The 26,838-nt window shown below is 42.6% G+C and overlaps 1 protein-coding gene across 9 annotated transcripts in view; it reads left to right on the top strand.

Moving 5' to 3' along the window:
• The window catches only part of PTPRU (protein tyrosine phosphatase receptor type U), a 379,961-nt gene that overhangs the window by 340,536 nt on the left and 12,587 nt on the right, over nucleotides 1-26,838 (top strand). For 6 of the 9 annotated variants that reach the window (XM_079985896.1, XM_079985889.1, XM_079985894.1 and 3 more), the window contains 4 exons: nucleotides 131-304; nucleotides 10,359-10,499; nucleotides 15,698-15,823; nucleotides 23,402-23,559. In XM_079985896.1, coding sequence (XP_079842022.1) covers nucleotides 131-304; nucleotides 10,359-10,499; nucleotides 15,698-15,823; nucleotides 23,402-23,559 — 599 coding nt within the window. Of the gene's footprint in view, nucleotides 1-127; nucleotides 305-10,358; nucleotides 10,500-15,697; nucleotides 15,824-23,401; nucleotides 23,560-26,838 lie in introns of all 9 variants that reach the window. The other 3 variants (XM_079985895.1, XM_079985893.1, XM_079985890.1) reach the window with 1 other exon arrangement.

Raw genomic sequence — 26,838 nt, 5'->3', positions numbered from 1 at the left:
AGCCCTGGGGCTAAACAATGTTCCCCACTCCTGATATAAAAGAAGGGTGCCTATTTATTGTGCCTGTTAAATTTCTCCTGACTCTGAGATTATGAAATGCTGCCTGACCTGGTTTCCTTGTGTCCAGCAGACTCTGAATTCTGTAACACCCCACCTGGATGTGGAGGAGTGCAGCATCGCCCTTCTGCCACGCAACCGGGAGAAGAATCGCAGTATGGACGTGCTGCCTCCAGACCGGTGCCTCCCCTTCTTGATCTCCATGGACGGAGACAGCAACAACTACATCAACGCGGCCTTAACTGATGTAAGTGCATTGCCGGGGTGTTATGGGTGGGGAGTGGAAATGGAGGAGGCCAAGCCCCTCTCTAGCCTGCACCTGATAAGGTTCAAGCTGCCACATTCAGGCTCCAAAGCCATTGAATGGGAACGTGGAATCAGGACCTTCCTTTCAAAGACTGAAAAGAAAGTTCAAAATGCAAAGTTTTCTAAGTAAGCAACTAGATAAAGGTCTAGATATACTTTCAGAAAATGCACAGTTGTTGTCTCATCCAGGCTATAATTAAAATGAGTTATATTTTAATCGGCCTTTGGTTGATTCATATTTTGCGCTTTGAATTGTGTTTGGGAGGGGTATTGTTTCGTTTTGTTTCTGTTCTAACTATTTATTTGTGCTTTTATCCTGTATTTTTATATTGTGAACTGCTCTGAGATCTTTGGATGAAGGGTGGTATTATAATAGAATAACACAACATAACATAAAACATAACAACACAACACAACATAACATAACAACAACGTATTTACAGCAGAGATGAAATGAAAGTTTCTCATTCAAAATGGCAGCTGCAATGAAGTGGAAACTGTCCCCTGCAAATTTGAGGGGACTGGAAAAATTCTAGAATTTATTTTGAGCTAGGAGCTTTTCCAGACGAGTAGCTGCTTCCTGCTCTCTCTCTCTTTTTCAAATATGGTTTGGAACTCCTCCAACAATGCCTCCCATAATAACTCACTATGATTATAATTTAGTGTCTAATATACTGTTTTTTCTTGTTGTGAACTGAAACCTATTCAGCATGCACCCGTATTTCCCAGGAAGGATATACGCTCCTTTACAGCCTGTAGATTGATTTGGAATCAAACATCCTCTAATCAAAAGGGGTATAACTCAGTGGCAGAGCAAGTGCTTTGCATGCACAAGTTCTCAGCTACAATCCTCGGCATCTCCAGATAGAGCTGAAAGATACTCTTAGCATCAGTGCCTGTCACTGTAGACAATGCTGAGCTAGATGGAACAGTGGTCAGGCTTGATATGAGGCTATGCTCTTAGAGAGTTTTGGCTAAACATTAGGAAGAACTTGCTGATGGCTCCATCTGTCTGAGAATATAACAGAAGCCGGTACAAAAACATTAAACACTGGTCACTTAAATGGCTGGGACACCATATTTTCTTCTACTTTTGGAGCACTGATCAGAGAGGGGCTGTAGCTTTGCATATGAAATGACCCAGGTTCAGTTTCTGCCATCTTCTCCAGTTAACAGGATCAGGTAGACCTTTATTTCTCGCAAGAGCTTCTGTCAGTCAGAATTGACAACACTTGCTTAGATGGATGGATAGTCTGGTAATGGGCAGCTGCCTATCATCTTCTCTGCTCTTCCTAGACATTTCTGTGCTGTGTGATTTGATTTTTCAGTTTCAGTTCTTTTGGCTTACTTTGTCTTTTCACCTGTTCTTTAAAAAGAGACACAAAGCACATTCTAGTCTCTCTCTCTCTCTCTCTCTCTCTCTCTCTCTCTCTCTGAGAAGACAGTGATGTAAATTCAGCAACCACTCCTTGAACAATTCTACCTCTCTCTTCTCTCTCCTCCCCCACGGTCCCTTTTTCTTTCCAAGCCAGGGGAAATAAAATCCATTATGCATAGAAGTTCCTTTGCAAGTGCACGGGCTGAACTGACATGCCGTGTTATTGTAAATATGTCTAACAAAGAGCAGGGAGAAGAGGGAGTCAGGAGCATCTGAGCTGAACACTGCCACTGCGCTCCCGTCTCAGGAGTGTGCCGCAAAACCGAGAGTTAAGTGGTAGCAAGGCAGAGGGAGCAGATAAGCTTTTCATTCGCTCCCACCACACAGATGTCGGGATGGTGGGGGAGTGGTGTTGGTCCACATTTTAATTCCCATCTCCATAACTGCACTTCCAGGAGCAATGTGCAAAAGAGAAGTTCCGTTATCCTTCGAAATTCACACATCTATGAATTTTGCAATGCAGTTTTGTGAGAGAGAAAAGACATAGATTAGGGAGAAGTGTGCATTTGTATGAGCACATGAACATGCATTCTGGGTGCAGAAAATCGCTTGGAGAAATGTGCATATTGGGCAAAATTTCGCACAAGCCTCTGCCTATTAGATTAAATTCACATTAAAAATGCATATGCATTTTCATGCGGACTCTTTTAAAAAATAATAATAATCACAAACTGATGAGGAAATGTGGAGGAACTAAGTGAACTTTGAACTTGAAAAGTGGGGAAATGAGAGAATTAGAAATGGACAGATTTGTCTGCCCATAGCATAGGTTAAACAGGTGGGCATGGGAATCATGTACTCCACTGGCTTCACCCCCAATTTCCATATGCCTAACAGGAAGTCCATAATATATGTACATCAGCAACCCCCAAGGTCAGGGACTTCAGTCAGACAAGGTTTCCAACTCTGTGGACTGCCTGTGTATGTTCTGTGCTCTCAGGTCCTGATTATTCATGTATTTCTATCCCTGCTTTTCCCAAGTTGGGTTTCAAGGTGGCTCAGAATTTCCCCCAAAAAACATCATTTAAAATAAAAATAAACTAGTTGAAAACAATTAATAAACTCCAATGAAACACATTCAGGACTAGCATTAAAATACCAATTGCCTTAATAACAGCCCATTTGTCAACATCATTTGCACCTAGTTTTCAGATACAGTGGAACCTCTAATTATGCACCCCTCTGGATACTTAACTTTTGGGTTACAAACGCGGCAACCTTGGAAGTGTATACTTCCAGGTTTCGCCCTGTGCGCATGTGCAGAAGTGCTCTGTGCACTTCGTGCATGCACAGAAGTGCTCAATTGTGCCACGTGCATACACAGAAGCGGCGCCTCTGCTTACAGACTTTTCGGGTTGTAGATGGACCCCAAGAACAAATTTAATTCATAACCGGAGGGTCCACTGTAAAGGCCTTTCTGAGTAGGAAAGTCTTAGCTTGATGGGGAAAAGATAATCCAGATAGATCTCTCTCAGGGCCAGACTACATGACACACTGTTGATATAGTTTTTAATGCAGACAAAAAGATAGTAAGTTCATTGGAAGATGGAGTCTGCTGTTTTGCAGGACTCCATAGATCCATATTCTTTCCCTGGGGATACTATAGTAATTTACATGTGTGATTGGACTGAATTATTTGAGTATTTGATAACACCAACTTAAAAGGTTTTTAGGGACTCAGCTATACAGCTGCAAATAAAAAGTTTAAGTGTGTTGTAAAGTGCAATATACAAATGTGACACTGGTTGGCGACAGTGAGCTATGGCAAATTCAATATATTTTTCAAAACATTTTTTTAAAAAAGCATTTTCAAAGCTTTTTTTAATGTGTGTGTAGAATCCACCTAAGTGTGCATAGGCAGATAGATAAAATTTTTAATTAGTTACCAGTATCTGTATTTTAATATCTCAGTTCCTCAAACTATCTTTATATTTACTCTACAGAATTTTGAAAATAATAAAAAGTGTTTAAACTAGCCACTTTTGTTTTGGAGAAAGAGCCACAGATTGAGGGCCCTGATCTGAAACATACCTGCATTATGAATTGAAGCCTTTCCCCAGTTTTCTGCTGTCAATCACTTCCCTGTCATTGCCCCAGCTCCTATTTCCCCTCTAAGCTGCTGGGTTCCCCCAAATTTCCTTCAGGCTTATAATAGTATAGCTAAGCCAAGACTCCAAAACACTAAAAGCTACTTGTGGACTCAGGGCCGGCCCAAGACATCTTGCTGTCTGAGGCAATAGTGACCCACCCCATTCCAGACATTAAGTAGAATACTGTAATGATTCTTTCTTTGACATTAGTGATGGGAAATTATCTTCCACCATGACTCAAGGAAGGAGGCTGTGGAGTGCTAGACAGACTGCACAGCACCCACAGCTCTGTCCTTGGAATGTCTCATCACCATATCCAGCCCATCAGTATCTACCGCCTGAGGCGACTGCCTTGCTCTGCCTAATAGTAGGGCCGACTTTGTTTGAACCTGTGCTTTTGGCAGGCCTGCTCATGAGATAAAAATGTGCCTGTTCCGGCTTTCAAATCACATCTTCCCATACAATGGAGCCCATCTAGAATGAGCACATTTTCCATATGATATGGCCAGCTGCGGCACTTTATGCAAACGAGTAAAATTCACAATGCCGGTTTTCAGGTAAAAGGGAAAATAAAAGTAGATGGGCAAATTAATCAGTGACCTGCTTCAATTAGCCAGAGAGGTCAGTTTGGTGGGGGGGAGAGATCGTTCTAAAAGCTGACAGTGACGTAAAACTTCCAAGGAAATGGAATAATCAAGGGTAAAGGGCTTCCTCTGTAGGTTTGTCTCTGGCCATCAAAGCACAAAAGGATTTTATTAGATCATGATGTGCTATATCCTTATTCACTTTCCAGAATCATCAGGGGCCGCCTTTCAAATCAACCCTTTCTTTTTTTTTTTTTAAATGATATTTATTAAGTTTCAAATAAACACATATAAATACAAATACAAACAACAATAAAAACATACAAAAACCAACAAACAAAAACAAAACAAGTATACATTCAAACCTTATTTTCTAAACCTAATTTCACCGACCTCCTCACACCTCCCCCTTCTGTATTCTAATCTCATTTGTCTTATCAGCAAATCCATTCCCATATTTCCCATAGTTTTTATTAATTCTGTTCTTTTTCCTTAATCAACGCCCCTGCAAACCACTAATTTTTAAACCCATATCTTTTTAGCTTTCATTAATTTTGTAATGTTTATTAAGATAGTCTTTGAACTTCTTCCAATCTTCTTCCACTGTCTCTTTGTCCTGGTCTCGGATTCTGCCAGTCATCTCCGCCAGTCCCATGTATTCTGTCATCTTCATCTGCCATTCTTCCAGGGTGGGTAGATCTGGAGTCTTCCAATACTTCGCAATAAGGAGCCTTGCTGCTGTAGTAGCATACATAAAAAAAGTTCTGTCCTTCTTTAGCACCACATGGCTTACCATACCCAGGAGAAAGGCCTCTGGTTTCTTCAGGAAAGTATATTTAAATACTTTTTTCATTTCATTATATATCATTTCCCAGAAAGCCTTAATCCTAGGGCAGGTCCACCAGAGGTGAAAAAAAGTACCTTCATTTTCTTTACATTTCCAACATTTGTTGTCTGATAAGTGGTAAATTTTAGCAAGCTTGACTGGGGTCATGTACCACCTATAGATCATTTTCATAATATTCTCTCTCAAGGCATTACATGCCGTGAATTTCATACCGGTGGTCCACAACCTTTCCCAGTCAGCAAACATAATGTTATGTCCAATATCTTGTGCCCACTTAATCATAACTGATTTAACTGTTTCATCCTGTGTATTCCATTTCAGCAGCAAGTTATACATTTTTGACAAATTCTTAGTTTTGGATTCTAACAACTCTGTTTCCAATTTTGATTTTTCCACCTGAAAGCCAATTTTCCTATCCAACTTATAGACCTCCAGTATTTGATAATAATGAAGCCAGTCTCGCACTTTGTCTTTTAGATTTTCAAAACTCTGCAATTTCCATTTATCACCCTCCTGTTCTAAAATTTCACAATATTTTGGCCATTTAGCCTCCATATGAAGTTTTTTCAAAGCTTTTGCCTCCATTGGTGACAACCACCTTGGAGTTTTGTTCTCCAGCAGATCTTTATATTTAATCCAGACATTATACAATGCTTTCCTGACAATGTGGTTTTTGAAACCTTTATGAGCCTTAACCTTGTCATACCACAAATATGTATGCCACCCAAAGAAATTGTTAAATCCTTCCAAATCCAAAATGTCCGTATTCTCGAGAAGCAGCCAGTCCTTTAACCAGCAGAAAGCTGCTGATTCATAATAAAGTTTCAAATCTGGCAGGGCAAATCCCCCTCTTTCTTTTGCATCAGTTAAGATTTTAAATTTTATCCTGGGCTTTTTGCCCTGCCAGATAAATTTAGAAATATCTTGCTGCCAACCCTTGAAACAGTCCATCTTATCCACAATTTGCAAAGTTTGAAACAAAAACAACATTCTAGGCAATACATTCATCTTTATAACTGCTATTCGACCAGACAAGGAAAGCTTCAAATTTGACCAGATTTCTAAGTCTTTTTTAACTTGTTTCCAACATTTCTCATAATTATCTTTAAATAAATTAATATTTTTAGCTGTCATGTTAATCCCCAAATATTTTACACTCTTAACCACAGTTAAACCTGTCTCATTCTGAAACTTTTCTTTCTCAATATCTGTTAAATTTTTCTCCAATACCTTAGTTTTTGACTTATTCAATTTAAATCCTGCCATTTGACCAAATTCTTGCATCAGTTCTAATACTCTTTTAGTACTAGATTCTGGCTCTTGTAATGTAAGTACCAAATCATCTGCAAAAGCTCTCAGTTTATATTGTTTCGCTCCGACCTGCACCCCTTTAACCAGCTGGTACTTTCTTATCATGTTTAGCAAAACCTCCAGGACCGAAATAAAAAGTAGTGGGGAAATTGGGCACCCCTGACGTGTCCCTTTCTCAATTTTAAGTTCTTCCGTAATCACATTGTTCACTATAAGTTTTGCCTTTTGTTCAGAATATATTGCGCCTATACCGTTTTCAAACCCTTGGCCTACCCCCATACCCTGGAGATTCTTCTTCATAAAGGTCCAAGAAATATTGTCAAAGGCTTTCTCCGCGTCCACAAATATCAGCACAGCTTTTGTATTTATATTGACTTCTAACATCTCCAAAATGTCTATTATATTCCTTACATTGTCTGATAAATGTCTTCTCGGGAGAAAGCCTGCTTGATCACTATGAATCTCCCCCATCAATACTTTTTTGAATCTTCTACAAATCAACCCTTTCTTTTACTTGTGTGCCCTATGGCATTTTTGTAAATAACTTGGGCACAACAGGGAGTTGACCATTTGATTCATGGCCACTTTTAACTGGGCACCGTCGTAAATCTAGGCTTAGGCCTGGAACAAAAGTTCCAGTCAAACTGTGGCTTCAGGGTTCTTAGGTCTGTACCTCAGGCTCATTTGCTCCATCCTCAGAAGGGCACCCTGTGATAGGCACCCACAGTCCAGTGCTGCAATCTCTGCCATTGCCCAATGGTATTGTTGGCAGATTAAAATGGTGGCTTGCCAACAGCATGCCACTGCTACTTAGGAAGTCAGGGATATAGAGGGCAGGTGGATAGATGGGCTCAGAGTCAGCAACTGCTTAGGATCATAAGTGCTAGTATCATGCCTCTCTTCCTTCTTTCACACACTTCAGTTTCCTCACTTCCTGGATTGTGATAACTATAGTGTATTCTGGTAAGCTAAGATCCCTGCAAATATGCGTTTGCTTCCAAAAGAGTCTTGTGGAGCAGAAGTAGGATTCCTCTGGTTGTTCATCCTAAGCCCTCAGGCCATTACCCTTGTTTGGAGGACAAAGTAGAATATGGTCTGACCTGGGCCCCTTAAACTAGCTTGGGGCCTGAAGTGTGGTGGAAGACAGAATTTCATTACCAGAGTTGAAGTAAGATTCAGTCGCCAGGGCATTCCTCTTCTCTATAAGGAATGGAGTGGAAGTGCCATATTGGCCTTTTTCATCAGGCAGCAAAATGTCTTGATTGGCCCTGCTAGAAACCATGCTTTGAATTGAGTTTGCCTTTTCTGAATAGGAGGGAAACTGGTTTGGGGTAAACCATAGTTTCTTCAGTTCAGGTGCAACAGTAAACTGATTATCGCAAACCAATAAGTGATGGTGGGACATGGGGTACATTGGGGGGGGGGAGGGAGGGCATTGGCCCAAGACCAAACGGACCAAATTTGATTTTGCTGTGAAATTTGAACTGTGCCCAAAGGAACTAGGGCATCACTGAAAAGTCAGGTGTGAGAGCAACACCTTCCCTTCGAGCTGGAGGGAAGATGAGATGGGCTAATTTGACCCTGGGAGCACAGGTAGCAGTCTTGTGTTGAGTCCATTGGTCCATCTAGCTTAGTATTGCCTATACTGCTTGGCTCACCAGGATTCCAGACAGAGTTCTCTCACAGCCCTACAAGGAGATTCCAGGGACTGAACCTAGTTCTTTGTGCATGTAAATCAGATGCTCTATCTCTGAGCTGTGGCCCTTCTCCTGGGGTTGCCTGTTGAAGGAGAGATAGCTGACTCTGACTTGCACCAATTAATCACTTAACACCATCAGCTTTCTGCACAGATCCCACCTCTCTTGGTTTCCTGCATTCCCAGTTCTCCTTTCTGTTCTGATCAGGTAGCAAATTGCTGCAATTATTTTTATGCACGCACCAGAGCTGAAGTATGAAAAAAACTGGTGCTTATCTCTCCATTAAGTAGCAGCCCATGGAACTCACGGTGATCTTTCATCATTTGTGCCCCACTTTGCTGCCTTTTTAAGCAATTGGTGTTTTTTTTTTTGGGGGGGGAGGCTCTGTAAAATAACAAATTCGTCCTGAGATTCCCTTTGTCCAACTTCACCCCTTTGGAGAGAAGCTGATCCAAATCACCCGGCTGATGGGAGAAAAGAACTCAAGACTGAGATTATGCACTCTGTAACAGAGTTTGAAAGAAACTGAGAAAGCTGGGAGATGTTTTCTAAGTGCAGGGAACTTGTCACTTGTGCTCATAAGTGTTGTTTCAAGGGCTCTTTAGGAAGGCAAAGAGCTGAAGAAGAAAAGCTCTGCAACCCTGGATTGTCTGGTCCATCTCTGCAGGTGCCCCTAAAAGCCCTTGCTTCTTTTGAAGTGCTAACAAGCCTTGCAAAGTCATTACCTTGAGGTTAAGGGTCTTTTCTTTCCTTTCCCTCCTTCCTTCCTCCCAAGAAAATGTTTGTTAGAAGCAAAGCTTAGAGGAGCCTGCCGGGCTTTTCTGTGTCTTACCATTTCCCTCCCTCTGCCCATTTTGAAACCCCAATAAATATTACCAGGCAATGTTGGCTGTGTGATAGTTTAGATCCGAGAGCTGCTTTCTGTGCTCTTATTATCCAAAAGGTATAACTTCCAGGGGGGGGGGGGGGGCGAAGAGATGATCCACTGGGCAGACATTTTTCACACTGGTTCTTAGATAAAAGGAGACGGAATTCTGTTTTTTTTAAAAGAGATCTGAGTGCTTTTTTCCCATCGAGCAATATCAATGGACAGAGGCTCATTCTTTTTAAAACTTTGTGTTTGCTGGGAATGAGGTCCTAAGCGGGAATGAGGTTTTATCATATCTCTGTCCTTCAGTCTTCAATTTAGTCTCTTTGAGGATCATCAGAGCGCCTTCTGACACCCCCCTCAAAAAAAATGTTGGGCACAACTCGGCACGCCTGCCTCACAAGGTTTTTGTATGTATAAAAGGGGGTGGAGAAGCATGCACATTGCCTTGAGCTCCTTGGAGGTTAGAGAAGATATAAATATGATAAAATAAAGGCAAATATTTGTCTCACCTCTGAGCCAAACCCAAACCCAGAGGATTCAAATGGCAGAGTAGGAGGTCTGAGGGTACTATCACTCAGTTAGGATTTCTCTGGGAAGAGTGGGTGATATTCAGTGTAAAGTCATACCCAGAGTAGACCCCTTGATTAATGTGATCTACTCTGGGTATGACTTACATTGGATATCACCTACTAGAAGCACATTTAGGCAGTTCAGATTTCATCTTTTAAAAGCTCACATTTAGTATGGATCAATGGAGTTCCTTAAATAATGCACGGGGATCTGAAAGCTGTATGGCATTTGATCAATCAAAAATGACTATTTTACACATGGTAACCATCACCTGAAGTTTCAAATGACTAGTGATCAATCATATTGCCTGTTTTACTGAGATATGTGCTTTAGTAGACAGAAGGTGGATGATGGTAAGGAAGTGACGATCCTTCTGCCACCTTTAAGTTTCCCTTGTGTTTTTCAAGATGACCAATCCAAATGGAATTGGATTAATCCTGCCCACAATCCTTTGCTTTAGAATCTCAGAACCCAGATTTCCATCTTCCTCCCAGTCAACCTTGGAGATTAGGGCTGCGATTTGCTCCATCTCTTCCCTCTAATATGTTGCTCTGCTTTTATCCCATGACTCTTTTTCTCTCCTTTAGAGCTACACAAAGAGTGCTGCCTTCATTGTGACCTTACACCCACTACAGAACACAACCACAGACTTCTGGAGGCTGGTGTATGACTATGGCTGCACCTCCATCATCATGCTGAACCAGCTCAATCAGTCCAACTCTGCCTGGGTGAGTAACAGAGAAACACCTGCCACTCATTGCTGTTGCTTCTTTGAGCAGACTGTTTGCTCCACTTTGCATTTATGTATGATGTGGTCTTCGAAAAGACAGCCAGATCTACTTGCATTCAACTAATATCTCCAGGGTTTGTGTATGTGCGGATCAGTGGAATTAAGAATGTAAGTAATATATGAAACTTGAACAGTCAAATCACAGTTAAATAGTCTAATGCACAGGTTGATTATGAAGCACAAAATAACCACGTTAAAACGATTCTGGTTAATTTAATTTCAGCAAAATAATGACATAGTCTTCAAGTCTGTGGAAGGCCAAAGTGATCTGAAGCAGAGGCCAGTTTGATCTGGATTTGCTAAAGGCTGGACTGATGGAATGGGCAGCCAGTCACTAATTCTGTTTCCACAGAATCGTCACCAGGGCCACATGCACAACAAACATTTAAAGTGCTATGATACCACCTTAAACAGTCATTATTTCCCCCAAGATTTCTGGGAGCTGTTCTTTGTTAAGGGTGCTAAGAGTTGTTAAAAGACACCTATACCCCTCACAGAGCTACAATTCTTAAGAGTGGTTGAACAATCAATAGCTCTTCCCAGGGAACTCTGGAAGCTGTAGCTTTGTAAGGAGATGATGATGAAAAGAGAGCTGAGTTGAAATTCTTCCCCTGCAAAAGTCAGGGGGATTCATCTCATTACAGAGGAGCAGGAGAAATATTACAAAGTTGTGTGTGTGTTTGGCTTACCTTACTGTTTCAAACAGGTTTTTTGGCTGTTTTTCTAAAGTGTGAAACAACTGAGCCCATAGCTTACATTCACATTCATGGAGCTACTACTTGGGGGATTTTGACTGGAAATGATTGTGCAGCCCAGAGATTACTGCAATAGATAACAATTACTTTGGAAACACAAATAGTCCTTTGCTTATTCTGGATGAATTAGGAAGAAGCAATACATGCCAATAACATCTTGCTTGCTTAAATGAATTAGCAAGAGAGCCACACAATTAAACTCAAAACTGCTGCCTCCCGTGTTGTTTTTGCTGCATTTGCAGCACCAAAGAAAGCTCTCTGGGGTGCAAGCCTGGGCAGTGTACATGGAGGTCCTGGGCTGTCCAGATGGCAAGACCCCCCCCCCCTTGGCCTCAGTGATGTGGTCCAAAAGGAAGGAAAGTAATACATTTGGCACCAGCTTGGCTGCCAGAATTGCCAGAAGGACACAGCCTTGACAGCACAATCCAAGGACACTCTTCAGAGACTCATAAACTGTTTTGCCCAAGCCTGTAGGGAGTTTGGCCTTACCACCTGACAAATATCCTGGGTTAGGATGTTGCCAACATTCCACGCATCAGCATTGGTGACCACATGCTTGAAGTGGTAGACAATTTTGTCTACCTGGGTTCCACCATACCCAGCAACCTCTCCATCGACCCTGAGCTGGAGAAGTGTATTGGCAAGGCAGGTATGGCAATGGCTCACCTCTTCAAAAGGGTATGGGAGAATGTGATGCTAATGTCCAATACCAAGACGAAGGTCTATCAGGCTTGTGTGTTGAGCACTCTGCTGTATAGAAGTGAGTTGTAAGCAGCTTACAACCACCAGAAGCAACGCCTCAATGCCTTCCACATCAGGAAGATTTTGGGCATCACATGGCGGTGTCAGGAGGTCCTACACATGAGTAGGAGGCTGGCAGAGACACATGCCCAACTAGCATGTTCTGTCCCTCCTGGTTGTTTTGGAGATTCAAAATCTTTCTCCAGCCTGAATACAACAGTGACTGATACCTTAGAGGCATCAGCACACTTCAGGATCAGCAGAGTATAGGCAGTCAGTGTACAGACTCAGCAGTGCAGCATTTGGCAAAAGTACATTTATTTACATATACACACTCGGAGCATTGTAACTCAGCTCCTTCCTGTTCAGCACCAGACAGCAAAGACAAAGAACAAAGGACAAATGTCCTACATCACGGAACCACAGTAATACAAACGTCCTATCTCCGTGACTTCCCACAATGTGGAATGAAAACATACACCGTCATGTGATAAAAACAATCCCATGTCTGCAGCACGGGAAAAGAATCCTAACAGGCTGGACAGAGTCTCAAACAAAGATGTGCTCTCCCAAGCCCACATCCCCAGCATGTTCACACTCTTGCCTCAGCAATGTCTACACTGGCTCAGTCATGCTCACAGAATGGAAGGTGGCAGGATCCCCAAGAAGGTGCTCCGTGGGGAGCTGGCTTCAGGGACAGGACCAACTCTGCTTTACAAAGATGTCTGCAAATGTGTCATGAAGGCTGGCTACATCAACCTCACTGTGTGGGAATCCCTTGCAGACCACCACAGTGCCTGGAGACAACCAGTCAGTTGTGTATCCACAGCAGTGACCAGAGGAGGAATAACCATTGGGAGTAGTGCAGAGAGAAGAAACATCATGGTACACCTGCATGAGCAGAACCAGATGCCTCCACCTACAGAATCTCTGCTGCAACAAAACATGTCTCCCCCATATCAGTGTCTACAGCCACAGCAGGCACTGTAACCTTCCAACGGTTTGACTTTACCTACCAAGGCACACCCCTCCATTGCCAGATGGTTGCCAACCAACCCAGTTTAGCAACACCACACTCTGGCCATTAAAAATCCTCTGTATGGAAGGGAACTCTATGATGGATAGTCAGGATTGGATGATAGGAAGGGCATGGGACTGAATCTCCCCTCCCTGGATTCTTAAAGCCTTCTTGTCAAGTTCATGGCAGTTTTAAGAGCCCATTACAAGTCCATATTGCTAATTTGCCTGAAAAATGCATTGGTTTCTTCTTCTTAGCATAAAATTGGTATTGCAGAGTCTTAATGGATGTCTGGAGAAGACTTCATTAACTGGATTATTTTATGAGTCGAGATCAGGCACTTTAGTGCAAATGACCCAAACCTACAGTTGCAATGCCGACAGGGAAAGTAAGCAGAGGAATGAATTAAAGGCCCACCTCGGGTGAAGAGGCGCCTTCCTCCGTCAGCTGCACTTGCTGAGCAGAAGAGGACTGCTGCGTCCTTAAATAACAGAATGAGGAAATGAACATTATCCCTGGTGCTCCCTTACCTAGGAATCCCAGCAATTCTGCAAGGCCAGAGGGAGTTTATTCAGGAGTGAAATTAACGCTGGAAGGAATTGACACAGAGGGAAATCCGAGCCGGTAACTCTGCTACACCAGAGTTTGGGAAGCTTAAAGATAAAAGGAGTCAGAAGCAAAAGGCTTTTGGTAGTGGATGAGGTGCTCTGCCTTTCCCAGCTTCTTTTCATGTTCTTAGAGCAGCGTCCTGAATTCTTTTCTTCCAAGGCATGGAGGCCCACTGGGACGGGTAGGACACAAAGAGGGGAGGCTAACGACAGGCAGAACCAAAGCCAATGAGAGGAAGATCCAACTAATTCTAATCCCTCCCCCTGTCAATCATTTTCCCTCCAAGGTCAGCACTGAGACTGAGCGCAGACCCTCCAAGTGTACCTATTTTCCAGGGACATCTCTGATTTAGAGAAGCCATCCTGGTTTCTGATTTGACCCCAGAGTGTCTCACTTTTCCTTAGGATGTCCCTGTTTTCATTGGAGAAATGTTGGAGGGTATGGAGTTATCCAAACCCTGAGCTGTCTGAAGGCAATCCTGTATAAGGAAGTTTTTTTTAAAAAAAAGTTTAATGTTTTATTATGTTTTTATATATGTGGGAAGCTGCCCAGAGTGAGTGGGGCAACCCAGTAAGATGTGTGGGGTATAAATAGTAAAATTATCATGATGGAATGGGATGTCCCTATTTTCATCGGAGAATTGTTGGAGGGTATGGAAGCAGAAGGAAACTGACAACCAGTCAAAACTCCTAGACTGGTTACAGCAAAGAAGGCAGGCTGTTGAGGTCTACCTGAAGGCTGACTGAAGTTGGCAGAGTTGTGTCCCATTTGCTTGTAGTGGAAGAAGGAATCTGCAGATTGAAGTTTCTCTCAGTTTATCATTTTTCCAGTCTTAAATTCAGTTCACTACATTTCCACCTCACTTTGTGATTTATTTATTTTAAATAATATTCATCATTTTAGTGCACATTCCTAATAGGAACATTTTTAATGCATTCTTTTAAAAAACCTAATATACCCTTTTTTGTGAGCTGTTTACCCCTAACCCCTTCCACTCTATCAGTATGCAACTCTCTTCTTACAATATTTCACCACTACCTTGTTCTGCGAGCCCCACTGGGCATCTTATTCTTTGGGGATGTCTGCATAGTGCTGTTTAGCCAGATTTTAAATGTTTACCAGCTTAACACCAACAGCTAATAAATCAACCTTTACAGTGAAACAGCTTCAAAAAAAAAAGGTGACTTTGAGGGTATATCCCTTGCTTGAACCATGCCTTGCCGGAGGAAGTTTTAATATCCAAATTATAGCTCTGAGTCTGGAAGGCATCGAGATCACAGAGATTTATAGCCCCTATTAATAACCAATTATTTCTCAAACACATTTGCCATGCGGTAAGGCCTGGGCTGCCGGATGGCCCCAAATGCTAAATGTTCTGTTAAAGTGCAATGACAAACATCATATATTTTGTATTGACGCTGCCTTCCTGGCTGTCACGCACAAAAACAATCACATCAGTGACCCCTGAATGGAACAATACATCAGCTGCGCTGCTGGGTGGGAGATAGCAAGAGCAGGATCCCTTCCTATCAGTGATCTTTCTCTGGCATGTATAATGCTTGGGAATATTAAAGCTCTTGTTGATATAAACCTCCTGTTGATATTTCCAAGCGGGAATTGGCTGGGGGCGCGGCTCAGTCAGGGGACGTCTCTGGTTGATGGGGAGTCAGATAACTTGGAATTGCTTCCCTACTAAAGAATATGGGTTTTCTTAGTTTGGAAAAAAATTATACGGCTAAAAGGGGTGGAATGCTAGTGCAGCTATCAGATGCAGATTCATCACAGGTGTAACCTATGGAATGTTTTGCCTTTGTCTTGTGAGTATGTCTTAGCAATGCATTGGGGCCTGAATGGATTCAGTCCAGTACATAATTGCCTAGTATTAAGTCCATCTGAACTCAGCAGGGCTTTCTATTGAGTAAACACGTGACTGCACGGCAAGGCCGGTAGCATCAGCAGTTGGCTGTATTCCAAAGCCAAACTTTCATGACTGTGTTCTTTATTTCTCTCTAGCCTTGTTTACAATATTGGCCTGAGCCAGGACTCCAGCAGTATGGACCAATGGAAGTGGAATACGTTTCTAGGTCAGCTGATGAGGATGTTATCGCTCGTCTTTTCCGGGTTCAGAATGTAACACGGGTGAGAAGCTCAACTATACCATTCTGTTTTGAGATTATGTTGGTCTTGGGTGTAGAATTATTTTTTCTTAGACTGAACATGCCTAAGTTGCCTTATATCATCTCAAACAATTGGTCCATCTAACTTGGTATTATCTACACTGACTGAGAGCAGCTCTACAGGTTTCCAGCAGGAGTGTCTCCCAGTTCTCCCAGTTCTCCCAAGTTCTTACAGGCTTACAGGCTTTATATACCAATAGTAACACATTGAACTTGGCCCGGTAAGAAATCAGCAATCTGTGCAGATATCTGAGCAGAGGTGTTATATTTACTGACAGGTTCTCACTCCTGTTAGAAACCATGCTGCAGCATTCTCAGCTAACTGCAGTTTCTGGATCAAGCACAAATGAAGCCCCACATAGTGTGCATTGCAGTAATCCAGCCTTGAAGTCACCAGTGCCTGAACTACTGCGGTCAAGTTCTCTCACGCCAGGAATGATCAAACCTATGGTACAATAATAGTGGGGCATGACAGCTATGTTCTGCCCCCCACAATTGGAGGCAGTATGCTCCCAGCTGCTAGGACTAGCAGGTGGGGAGAATGTTCTTGCCCTCAGTTCCTGCTTGTGAACCTTTTATGAACATCCGATTGGCCATTGTGAGAACAGCCTAGGACTGTTCTCGTACCTATACGGCCTAGGACCCTCGTACCTACGGGACCGCCTCTCCTGGTATGCCCCACAGAGAAACTTACAGTCTTCAAATAAAAACATCTTGAAGGTCCCAGGCCACAGAGAGGTTAGGCTGGCCTCACCTAGAGCCAGGGCTTTTTCGGCTGCGGCTCCAACCTGGTGGAATGCTCTGTCACAAGAGACTAGGGCCCTGCAGGACTTGACATCTTTCCGCAGGGCCTGCAAGACAGAGCTGTTCCACCAGGCCTTTGGTCAGGGCGCAGCCTGACTCCCTCCTTTGGCAATCTTTACAAAACTTTAGTTTATGGTTGCCATCAATTTTGATTTTAATTAATTTTTATAATGTTTTTATAATGTTGCACTACTTCAGTGTTGTTAGCCGCCCTGAGCCCAGTTTCGGCTGGGGAGGGCGGGATATAAATAAAATTTATTATTATTATTATTAACAGGATGATGGACTAGACGTGCTACTGGCCTGACCCAGCAGAGCTCTTAAAACACCTCCTTTTCAGAAATCTCTTGACTTTGAGAAAACTTCATTTTCAGGTTTGCAAGTGATGGAGTGCTCTCCATCCCAAGTTTGGCAGAATGATACAAAATCTCTCTCCCTCTGCCTTTCCCCAAGTCTGTTCAAAGAGCCCAGTCCTTTAAAGCATTCTCTTTTGCTTTTGAGTCCTCTTCTACTTGTCTTGCATAATTGGTTTGGCATGGAGATGACACAGGTCTTTCTTGTCTCATTCCCATGCTGAAACTGCAGGGGCTGTTTTTAATAAGTATCAGATGCCACCACATTCTCCAGCTCCTGCCAACACTTGTCTTGCAGGTAACTTTGTGTATAATTTGCAGGCAGCCACTATGGTAATGGGATGCTCAGGGAACTAAATGTCAACAACAGCAGATCCTTTCTCTGTCTCCCAAGAAACTCGGCAGCCAGCAGAATCATCTTGGCTTGCCAAGAGAAAGAGAAAATAACATGGACACAGATAATAACTCAATGGCAGGGGTACATGCTTTGCATAGACGGTCCCAGGTTCAATCCTTGCATGTCCCGTTAAAAGGATATTGACATTTCTTGTTAACAGGTGATAGGAAAGATGTATCCCTAAAATCCTGGAGGGCCCAGCCAGTCAGAATAGATAGGAATGAGCTGGAAAGACAAATCACATGACCCCGTGAAAGACAGCTCCCATTCTCTTTCCCCAATTGTGTTCCTTCTCAGACAGGAGTACCAGTGAAAGTTGCCAAGTTTACAGTCAAGGGTTAGGGTTTCCCAAAAGTGTGACTCGCAACAGCTTCATTAACGTGTAATGCGGAAATTTCGGATCCCCTCCAAACTGTTGCCAAAGTTTTGTGCTCGTACAACTGTAATTTGTGCCACTCCCCAAACTGAATCTGAGCAGAACCCCATTGGGATCACTAAAAGGGAGGAAGTGGATTAGGAGCCCTTGACTTCTGGAGGCCCAATGGAGAGAAGCTTAAGCAGCTGGAATTCTGCCTCACACACAGATGGTTCGGCCTTAAAAATTGCCCTACTTGATCAGACTAAGGTCTCATTGAGCCCAGCACTCTGTTGCCAGAATCAGTCCTTCAGTAAAATCTGGCTGAGTATCCCTAAAGATGCTATTTATATTATTTATTGTCAGCATTTTTATTGTTAGCTGCACAGAGTGGCTGGGGTATGTATGTATACGAATACGAATACGAATACGAATACTAACCTAATCTTCAACAAAACCGAAACTAAACTCCCAGTAGCTTACATGAGTTACAAGCAAACCACAGTCCCTATCTACAAACTTACAATCTAAAAGACACAACATGAAAGAAAAAGGGGAGGGGGAAAACAAAGCAGTCAAGCACCATTTATTTCATATAACAACCTGCTGAGATGAAGACAGTTCAGGAAGAGGAGGGGACAAAGGCAGCTGGACTCTTGGTGCAGCCCTTGCTGTGAGCCCTGCTTCCTTTCTCTCCCATTGCTACAGTCAGGAGGAAAGGTTGCTCCTAGCTGACAGCTTGGGAGAAAGGAGGAGCCAATGTTTCTAGGCTGGAGGTGGGAATGGAGAAGAGAATATATACTTAATAAGGTTCAATAGCTTTGTAACAACACATTCCATGGCAGGGCTGGCCCAAGACAAAATGGCACTCCCCACCCATTTCATGTACCAAAGCTGACTGGACTAGCAGCTGACTCTTACTTTAACTTGGTGCCCAGCAGCACATCTGAGCACATCTGAGCAGCCTAGCTTTGGGAGCACAGAGCAGGCCACAGACACGGTTCTCTTCTGCAACACCTCACCCCCGTTGCCAGTCCCCACAATGCCTGCTTTCTATGGCAGCTGCCTCACTCTGCCATAAGGGGTGCTTATGAGGTTGCATGAAATCCAGTACTTCCCAATGTTTGGTGCTCTCTTCCAACTCTAAAATTCCATGCTTCTATGAAGGACCACATGTTTCCCAACCCAGAAAGGAGAAGCTGATGTTTGATTGACTCTTGCATTTTTAAGTAGCCTTCAAACTTTTCAGACCTGGGACCCACCTTTAGTCCACTTGGGAACCCATAACTTACTCCCCCCCCAAAAAAAACAACAACAACCCCATACATTTTTAAGGTGGTAGTACTGCTGTTTCAAGATCAGGTTGTGAGCCTGTTGTAAGTCCCATCCTACCAGCTAAAGACCAACAGAACCAACTGATATCTGTTTATAATCATTTCTCTTACGGTTTTAATATTTCATATTTAAACTATCCAAGTTTTGAATGGAATAAGGTGAAAGCTTTTCTTCTCTCTTTATGAGGGGCCAAATATTTGTTTTATTATTGTGTACAAAGACTTCAGGCTTCTGGTTCATTGTTTTCTTTTGCCTTTTCTTCCCTCTTATGTTTTTGTACCTCTAATATCTTTGATTAATATTTTATCTGTTTCAGCATTTTTCTACTTTCTGAAAATAAAGAAAAGGGGAGGGGGAAGCAACACGGGGGGGAGGGAGAATGATATTAAAGTCTTAAAGCAAAACATTTTGACTTTTGATGACTGAGGAGGAAAGGGAACCTTTCCATTGCTGAGACAACTCTGAGGTGTGTCAGCACCTGGGAATGTGTACACACAAACACACGGACAATTTTTAAAGCATCGATCAGCACTTTAGACAAATTTGCTCTGGATCCCAGAAGGATGCAGTTAATCACTAAAACCATATATTTCTTGTAGTGATTAACAAAACAAAGATATTAAAGTCTTTAAGCAAAAGAAAAAAGAAAAGAAAAAAAATGTTTTGGCTTCTGCCTTCCTCAGCTGCTCTGAGGTAAATTAAAATTCGCTGTAGCTAGGAATGCCAGAGAATTCTGATAAAAATGGAAACTGAAGGAGAAAATGTTTGCATTCTCTTATTTCTCCCATATACAGAACAGAAATCAACCCAGAGAATATGTAACGATATGTCACTGAAGACTGCCTCTTCATCCCCCCCACCCAATGCATTCTGTTTTGTGGGAGAAAATTCCCCTTGGTGGGTTCAGTACAGAGGCGCAAATCAATTAGACTTTATTCAGTAATACATTATGAGACAGAGTCCAAAGGAATTTGTGAGAGCTTTCCATTATGTTACGTGCTATATTGGGTGGGCGAGGGGAGCCTCATCTAGGCAATTCCATCTTTTCTCCAAGCATCTTCTGCCACTCCATTGTCCCACCATCTCTCATCCAACCACAGTCCTTGAAAATACTTTCCCAACCCGCTTTTTTCTCTGTACTCACAGAGCCCTCCTGATATCTTATCTGGGGGTCATGTCACAGCCCCTCCAAACTGAGCATGAAAACAGCCAACCTCAAATTGTAGGGATGGTGACTGGAATGTGGCCATTTTAGCTCTAGCCCTAGTTTAAACTGGAGCGAAACATGTCAATCATATCATCATCAATCATCATCATGTATCCAGGTCTGATTGGCTACCCAGTGCCAGGACATCATTACATTGTCCATGTAATCCCTGATTGGCTGGGATCTTTCTGGGAAGGAGCCTAGACAAAACCCCTCACAAACTAACAGAGGCATACTTAGGGGTTGGAGAAACCAGTGCCTGCTAGGGGCACAGGCCGGGGGGGGGGGGTGACACAAAAATCACCTATCGGACTATGGAGAGAATAATTTATATGTGTGTTACAACATGTGAGAGAAGTTTCCTGTCCTTCCCGCAGTGTGGTAAAGTGATTTTGGGGTGGGGTGGGGCCACTGATACAGCTCCTTGCCAGGGGTGCAAGGAACCCTAGACATGCCTCTGCAAGCAAACAGTGGTGCCAGAGTGACAATCTGAACACACAAAACAGGAGCTTCAAATTTCTGGGAAAAGAGACCACAGGAGGGTTTATGGGGTCTTTTGTCCCCATTTCACCTTGAAAATTTGGCTAAACTCATCCAAGTGCATAAGTCCTAATGTATGGGTAAATACATCCAGTCTTATTTGCTGATGGCTCAGAAATCTGTCATTGATTGCCTTCTATCCAGTTCTGTGCCTCTCCTGCCCCAGCCCATTAATAAAGCATTAATGACAGCTTTAGTGCCAGTCCCAGAGATTCATCTCATAAGCCACTCTTGATTCTCATAGTATTTTCATTCTTCCCTCCCAAGCCTCTGATTTGGTACTGAGCTCTGCATCCACCTGCTTAAACCCTGGGCTCACTTAGCTGTGTGCACATAATCCCTCTCCTTCCAGAGCCCCCTAACCACATTAGATTGCAAAGCTAACCAGATTACCAGAGTATTAAAGAGCATCCTTTTCCTCTCACAGCCTCCCTTCCATTTTGAGATTTTTTTTTTTGTTTGCAGAGAATACCAAATGTATAAAAACAGGTGCTGCTGACAGCCATCATTGCCAGGACTGACATTGTCACTTTTGGTGTTGTGTGTTCATGTGTGTTTGTGAGAGAATGAGTGGAGGGCAATACCCAAGAATAAGCTCATTATTATGACAAATCTGAACTGTGGGTGAGCAGATACCGTTGCTTCCATTCCACCGTTGTTCCACAAGGTCACATAGCCCAGTGTTGCATCCTGCCCTTCTTTTGATTTAACGCAGAGAATTTCTAAAATTAATTCTGCAACTAGCACATTGTATGGGAGCATTTTCCATTCCGTCCTGTATTTGTCGCATGCGGCAGTGTCTCCATTCCACTGCAGTTCAGCTTCCGCCAAAAACAGTATTACTCACCTCACAGTTCACTGTGCTGAAATTACACACCTTAATAGTTTACATCATTCATTATGGTGTCATTATGTTATTTTCTCCACCCCATTCATTTCAATGCAAAGGAAACACAATGCAAATGAGAAAGAGGGAACATAATTAATTACATATCATCTGTTGATTGAAAGCAACAATAACAACAACAGTGAATGCTGGTTATATTCAGTGGATTGATTGCCATTCAACATCATGGGATGAACAGTGCTGGAGATTTCCACTCCCATTTCCCTTTTTGTCAGAATTCTCCAGCATCCCCATCAGCGTAACATGGGTTTGATTTCCTTCTCTTTGCTTTGGCCATTTTCTCCCTCTACCTTAACAGTTTGTTCAAGTACAGAATACACAAAGAATGTTGATGCATTCATATGAGCATCTGATTGTCTCATATCCCATGTAGGAGTTTTCTAGTTACAGAGATGATGGTAGTAATTTATCATGCTTATTAGTCACTTTCTTTAAAAGTAAAATAAAATGAAAAGTAAACTTAAAGTGATTTACAATATTGAAGTCTGAAGTTTATTACAACCCAGTCCAGAAGCCCTTGACTGTACCTTGCTGGAGATCACCTTTGGCAGAGTAGAATATCTCCTTTCCTGAAAAATTAACAGCAATGCAAGGTAATAAAAGTCAAAAATCTTCAACTGCTGGATCAGGGCCCACACATGAGTGATATTGTGACCTGTGATAGGACTTGCGACAATGGGACTCCTCGTTTATCCTCATTTATTATTATTTTTTTGGAAGAAGACCAGAAATATAGTCTCCTTTCATTCACTAGTTGCATAGAAATAGAGAATTTCAGCAGGCACCATGATAAGCAATAGTGATAGCTAAAATGCCCTATTCTACACAATGGGATACAATACCTTGCTGATCATATGTCTGGTGACAATAGAGCATATTTCCTCATGCTGGTGCCCTTTCCCTCCCATTGTTTTGGACTACCAACCCCTGCCAGCATGACCAATGGGCATGGGAGTTTTAGTCCAAAACCAGTGGTGGCTGATGCCCTTTGCGACTGGTAGGGAAGAAGGCAGGGAGACCAACAGTAGATGGCGCTAGAGCCAACGACAGGCAGAGCCAACTGATTCTACAAATTTCCCCATCCTTCGTCCTACTAAGTTCTACAAGGAGGAGGAAGCTAACAGCTGGTGCTACACCCTGGACTGGTTGTAAGTAAGAAGGCAGGCGAATGAGGAGAAGAAGAAGAAGAGTTTAGATTTGATCTCCTGCTTTATCACTCCCGAAGGAGTCTCAAAGCGGCTAACATTCTCCTTTCCCTTCCTCCCCCACAACAAACACTCTGTGAGGTGAGTGGGGCTGAGAGACTTCAGAGAAGTGTGACTAGCCCAAGGTCACCCAGCAGCTGCATGTGGAGGAGCGGAGACGCGAACCCGGTTCACCAGATAACAAGTCTACCACTCTTAACCACTACACTACACTGGTTGGTGGGGTGGTGCCCCATTTGCCCAAGTGGACCAGCCCCCTGTCCAAAACATGGATGGCACCAGGGTAAAGAAGGCTGCCTTAGAAAGAAAAGGTCTGTTTGTGTGCACGCACACACAAACACATTGTAGGTTATAGTTCAATATGGGTCGTGTGTCTAAAAAGCCTGAAAACATCTCACGTAAGCATGCTAAGGGGGAAAATGATGTGCTTTCTCTAGTTACAGGAAGGGCACCTGATGGTTCGACACTTCCAGTACCTGCGGTGGTCAGCCTACCGAGACACCCCTGATTCAAAGAAGTCCTTCCTGCATTTATTAGCCCAAGTGGATAAGTGGCAGGGGGAGAGCGGCGATGGAAGGACAATCGTCCATTGTTTGTAAGTGTCACCTTGCCGGGTGGGCAGGGGGACAAGGGTCCATCCTTCTCTCTTTCTTTTTTTTATTGATACAGCAAGAAAAGAAAAAAGAGAAAACACAAATACCAAATTACACACAGAAATAACAATAGACCCAGAATTTTCTTAACAAACAATAAGACATAAATTGGTCTTAACACTAAAGACCCAACCTCCCGTCTATTCCATATTTCGATGTCATATAACTTATTGCCAATACACACTTTTATCATAATTAAACCTTTTCTTAGTATACCTTAATTCTTATATCTGCCTTGCAACTATTACTGAAGTTCCTTGAATGCTGCAACCAAGTTTAAACTACTATATTTATATTTCAAAAATTCCTTGAAGACCTCCCATTTTGAAACAAATTCCTGTTTTGATTTATTCTTTATTTTTTCTGATTGACCATCTAATTCTGCATATTCTGTCAGCTTTTGAATCCAATCTTGTATAGAGGGAATTTCATTACTCTTCCGTCCTTCTCAGTTGGAAGGCGGTGGTGTTCACTTTACCAAGCCACCTCCAGTTCTATTACCTCTTGGTTTAATTGTTAAGAAGGATTTGTGGTGCTGGTATAATGTTGTGTTACAACAAAGGTGTTCTTTTTGTAGTATAGCCTTCGCCAACCTGGTGCTCTCCAGGCTTTTGAAAGGGTGTTCATAATGGCCAACTGTTTATCATTAACAGGATTTAGCTCTATGTAGGTTCTGAGGAAGTGCTGGAAAAGTCTATTGATCCTCATATGTTGATGGTTTCAAACCTGCCCCTCCTAAAAAAGGTATATATATGAGGCAACTTTTACTTTTCCAGATTGATTGGGGCACCCAGAAAGCTTTTAATCAAGAATGAATTACCATCTTGTCTGTCTTCGTTAGCCGAAGGATAATTTGGCAGTGTATTTGCAACATCCAGAGCTTTCCAGAGGGCAAAGTTGAGACAACAGAGAGACAGGAGAGAGAGAGGGAAAAAAGAAGAAGAAGCAACTTCTGGCTTACAAACAGCAATCTTGCATGTGTCTGGCTAATTTGATTATATCAGGTGTAAAGGATTTATTAGCTCTGATGGGAATCCATGCCCTGCAGATTTTACAGTGTAAACTGGCAACATGCCTGAAATAATAGGGGAGTGTGGGCGAGGAGGGGGAGAAGGAACGTCTGAGTTTTACTGGGTCTCATCACTTTACACAAAACGAAACAGGTGCTGGAAAAGGAATAAAGTTGCTCAAATTTGCTCTGGGAGCTTGAGATAGTGCTGATGTCATTTGCAGCTGTTTGGTTTGGCTAACGTGGAGCTGTTAAAGCCTAAAGTGTAACTTTAAAGGAGGGATGGGGAAGCTCAGCCCCAGGGGATGAGTGCATCCCTCTTTATTTGGCCCACCCCAAGTCTTACCTGCAGATACTGAGGCTTGAACCCTATGCAACACTTCACTGAATTTATGCACCCTTAGCTCAAATACATACTTAAATAACCATGTTCAGAGGTTCTAGTTACAGGTAGGTAGCCGTGTTGGTCTGCCGTAGTCGAAACAAAATAAAAAATTTCCTTCCAGTAGCACTTTAGAGACCAACTAAGTTTGTTATTGGTATTAGCTTTCGTGTGCATGCACACTATACTTCCTGCATGAAATCATATTTTCTCCCACTGAGCCATGACCTTCTTTTTCTGCCATCCTTGAAAATTGCCACAGTGCAGGAAATCTGGCTCTTCACCTCCTTGTTGCAGGCTATTAGCATTTCAGATTTCTCCACAGTAGGGAGAAAGACAACGCTCCACAGGCACTGCTGTGTTCTGAGTGGACAAGATGAGATTAAGGAGATTCTCTGCAAAAATTGTGCCGGCATTCGTTGGTCTCTTCTGGAGTCGCAATGTAGTGTCATTCCTGGGTGGGAACATTCTGGGGAGCGAGAAGAAATGAGGGATGCCTCTTTGGTCCAACAGGGTAGCCAGTTTTTTCTCCCAGAAAATGCAATGTGCCATTCCCACCAGGCCATGTTGTAGCAAATGCAGCTCGGCTATTCACTACCACTTGAAAGATGGCAAAGCTTTGGTGGTTTTTTTATGAAAAATAAAATAATAATAGAAGAGAAGACAGAATAAGAATATCGAAGCAGAAACAAAAAGGGTCTTTGATTATTTTTGTTATACAGAAACACAACACCCTCCGGCGCCTCATTTTAAATAACTGTAAGATACAGAGCCCATTCGAAATTTTTATAGATTTCAGACCACGCTGGGAGATGATTCCTATTTCTGTATGTTATTTTTGCCCCAGCAATTCTTATGTCTGTGAGTTATTTTCCCAAGCAGTCCTGAAACTGACTTGCCCAAATACTGGATCCCTGCACTAATACAAATAATGCAATGCTTAGTATTTATATAATACTTTGCTTAAGAGTTTGAAATGCTGCATTACCACCATCATATAATAATGCTGGTATTATCCCCATTAGCAAAGTGCTCTGACTTTTGGTGGGATGAGCGTTTTCCCCGCCCTCTCCATTTTCTTTGGACTCCCGTCTGTATTTGCATAGGAGCAAAACAGCCCTTCTGAGTCTGCTCAACAATTTAATCTCTTAGCAAGGATTATTTCTCAATCATTGCCACCAGCCTATGTTTAATTACACCCAAGAGACGGCAAACCCCTTGATCCAGAGCCTTAAAAGTGGCTACTCTGGAAAGCCCAGGGTAATTATGCAACATGGGGAGGTGAGCGCATTCTGAGCTTAAGACCCTTTTCTAGGGAAGCAAGAAAATCTTCGGCAGCCTCTTGCATAAACCATGGCTGCAAACTTTGAAATCCTTTAGACAAAACTCAAATTAATCATTTCAACAGTTTTTACCGGAGGGGGGGGGGAATAAACAGTGATGAAGCCTATAACTTGGCATAACTTACTGTGATGGCTTCTGCTCTGCACTTCTTGACCCGGTTGGAATTACTAAACCAGACTTTGAGAACTTACAGATTCTTAAGAGTCCTCTGTACAAGACTTCGGCTTTGAGCTTTGGATCCAGCTGAACTTAGGTCTTATTGGTATCAATGGGGCAATCAAGTCATGTCTTGAGTATCATTGCTTTCAATGGGAACGGAGTTCAACAAACCTAGCCTCAGTCTAGTCCCCAGTTTCCACTTCTGCCATCTATATATCTGGCTTCAGTCTATTCACGTGCCTTATGCAAGGATTGGCTAGAATCTAGGGAAGCCACTGTTCCTGTGTCCTTTTCCCCCCAACGTAAAAGCCTTAAAGATTGGGCTCA

The sequence above is a fragment of the Podarcis cretensis genome, assembly GCF_951804945.1.
Source record: "Podarcis cretensis genome assembly, chromosome: 8".
In the NCBI taxonomy this organism is placed as follows: domain Eukaryota; kingdom Metazoa; phylum Chordata; class Lepidosauria; order Squamata; family Lacertidae; genus Podarcis; species Podarcis cretensis.
The sequence above is the reverse complement of the archived record's forward strand: the minus strand, read 5'-3'. Positions and strand labels throughout refer to the sequence as shown.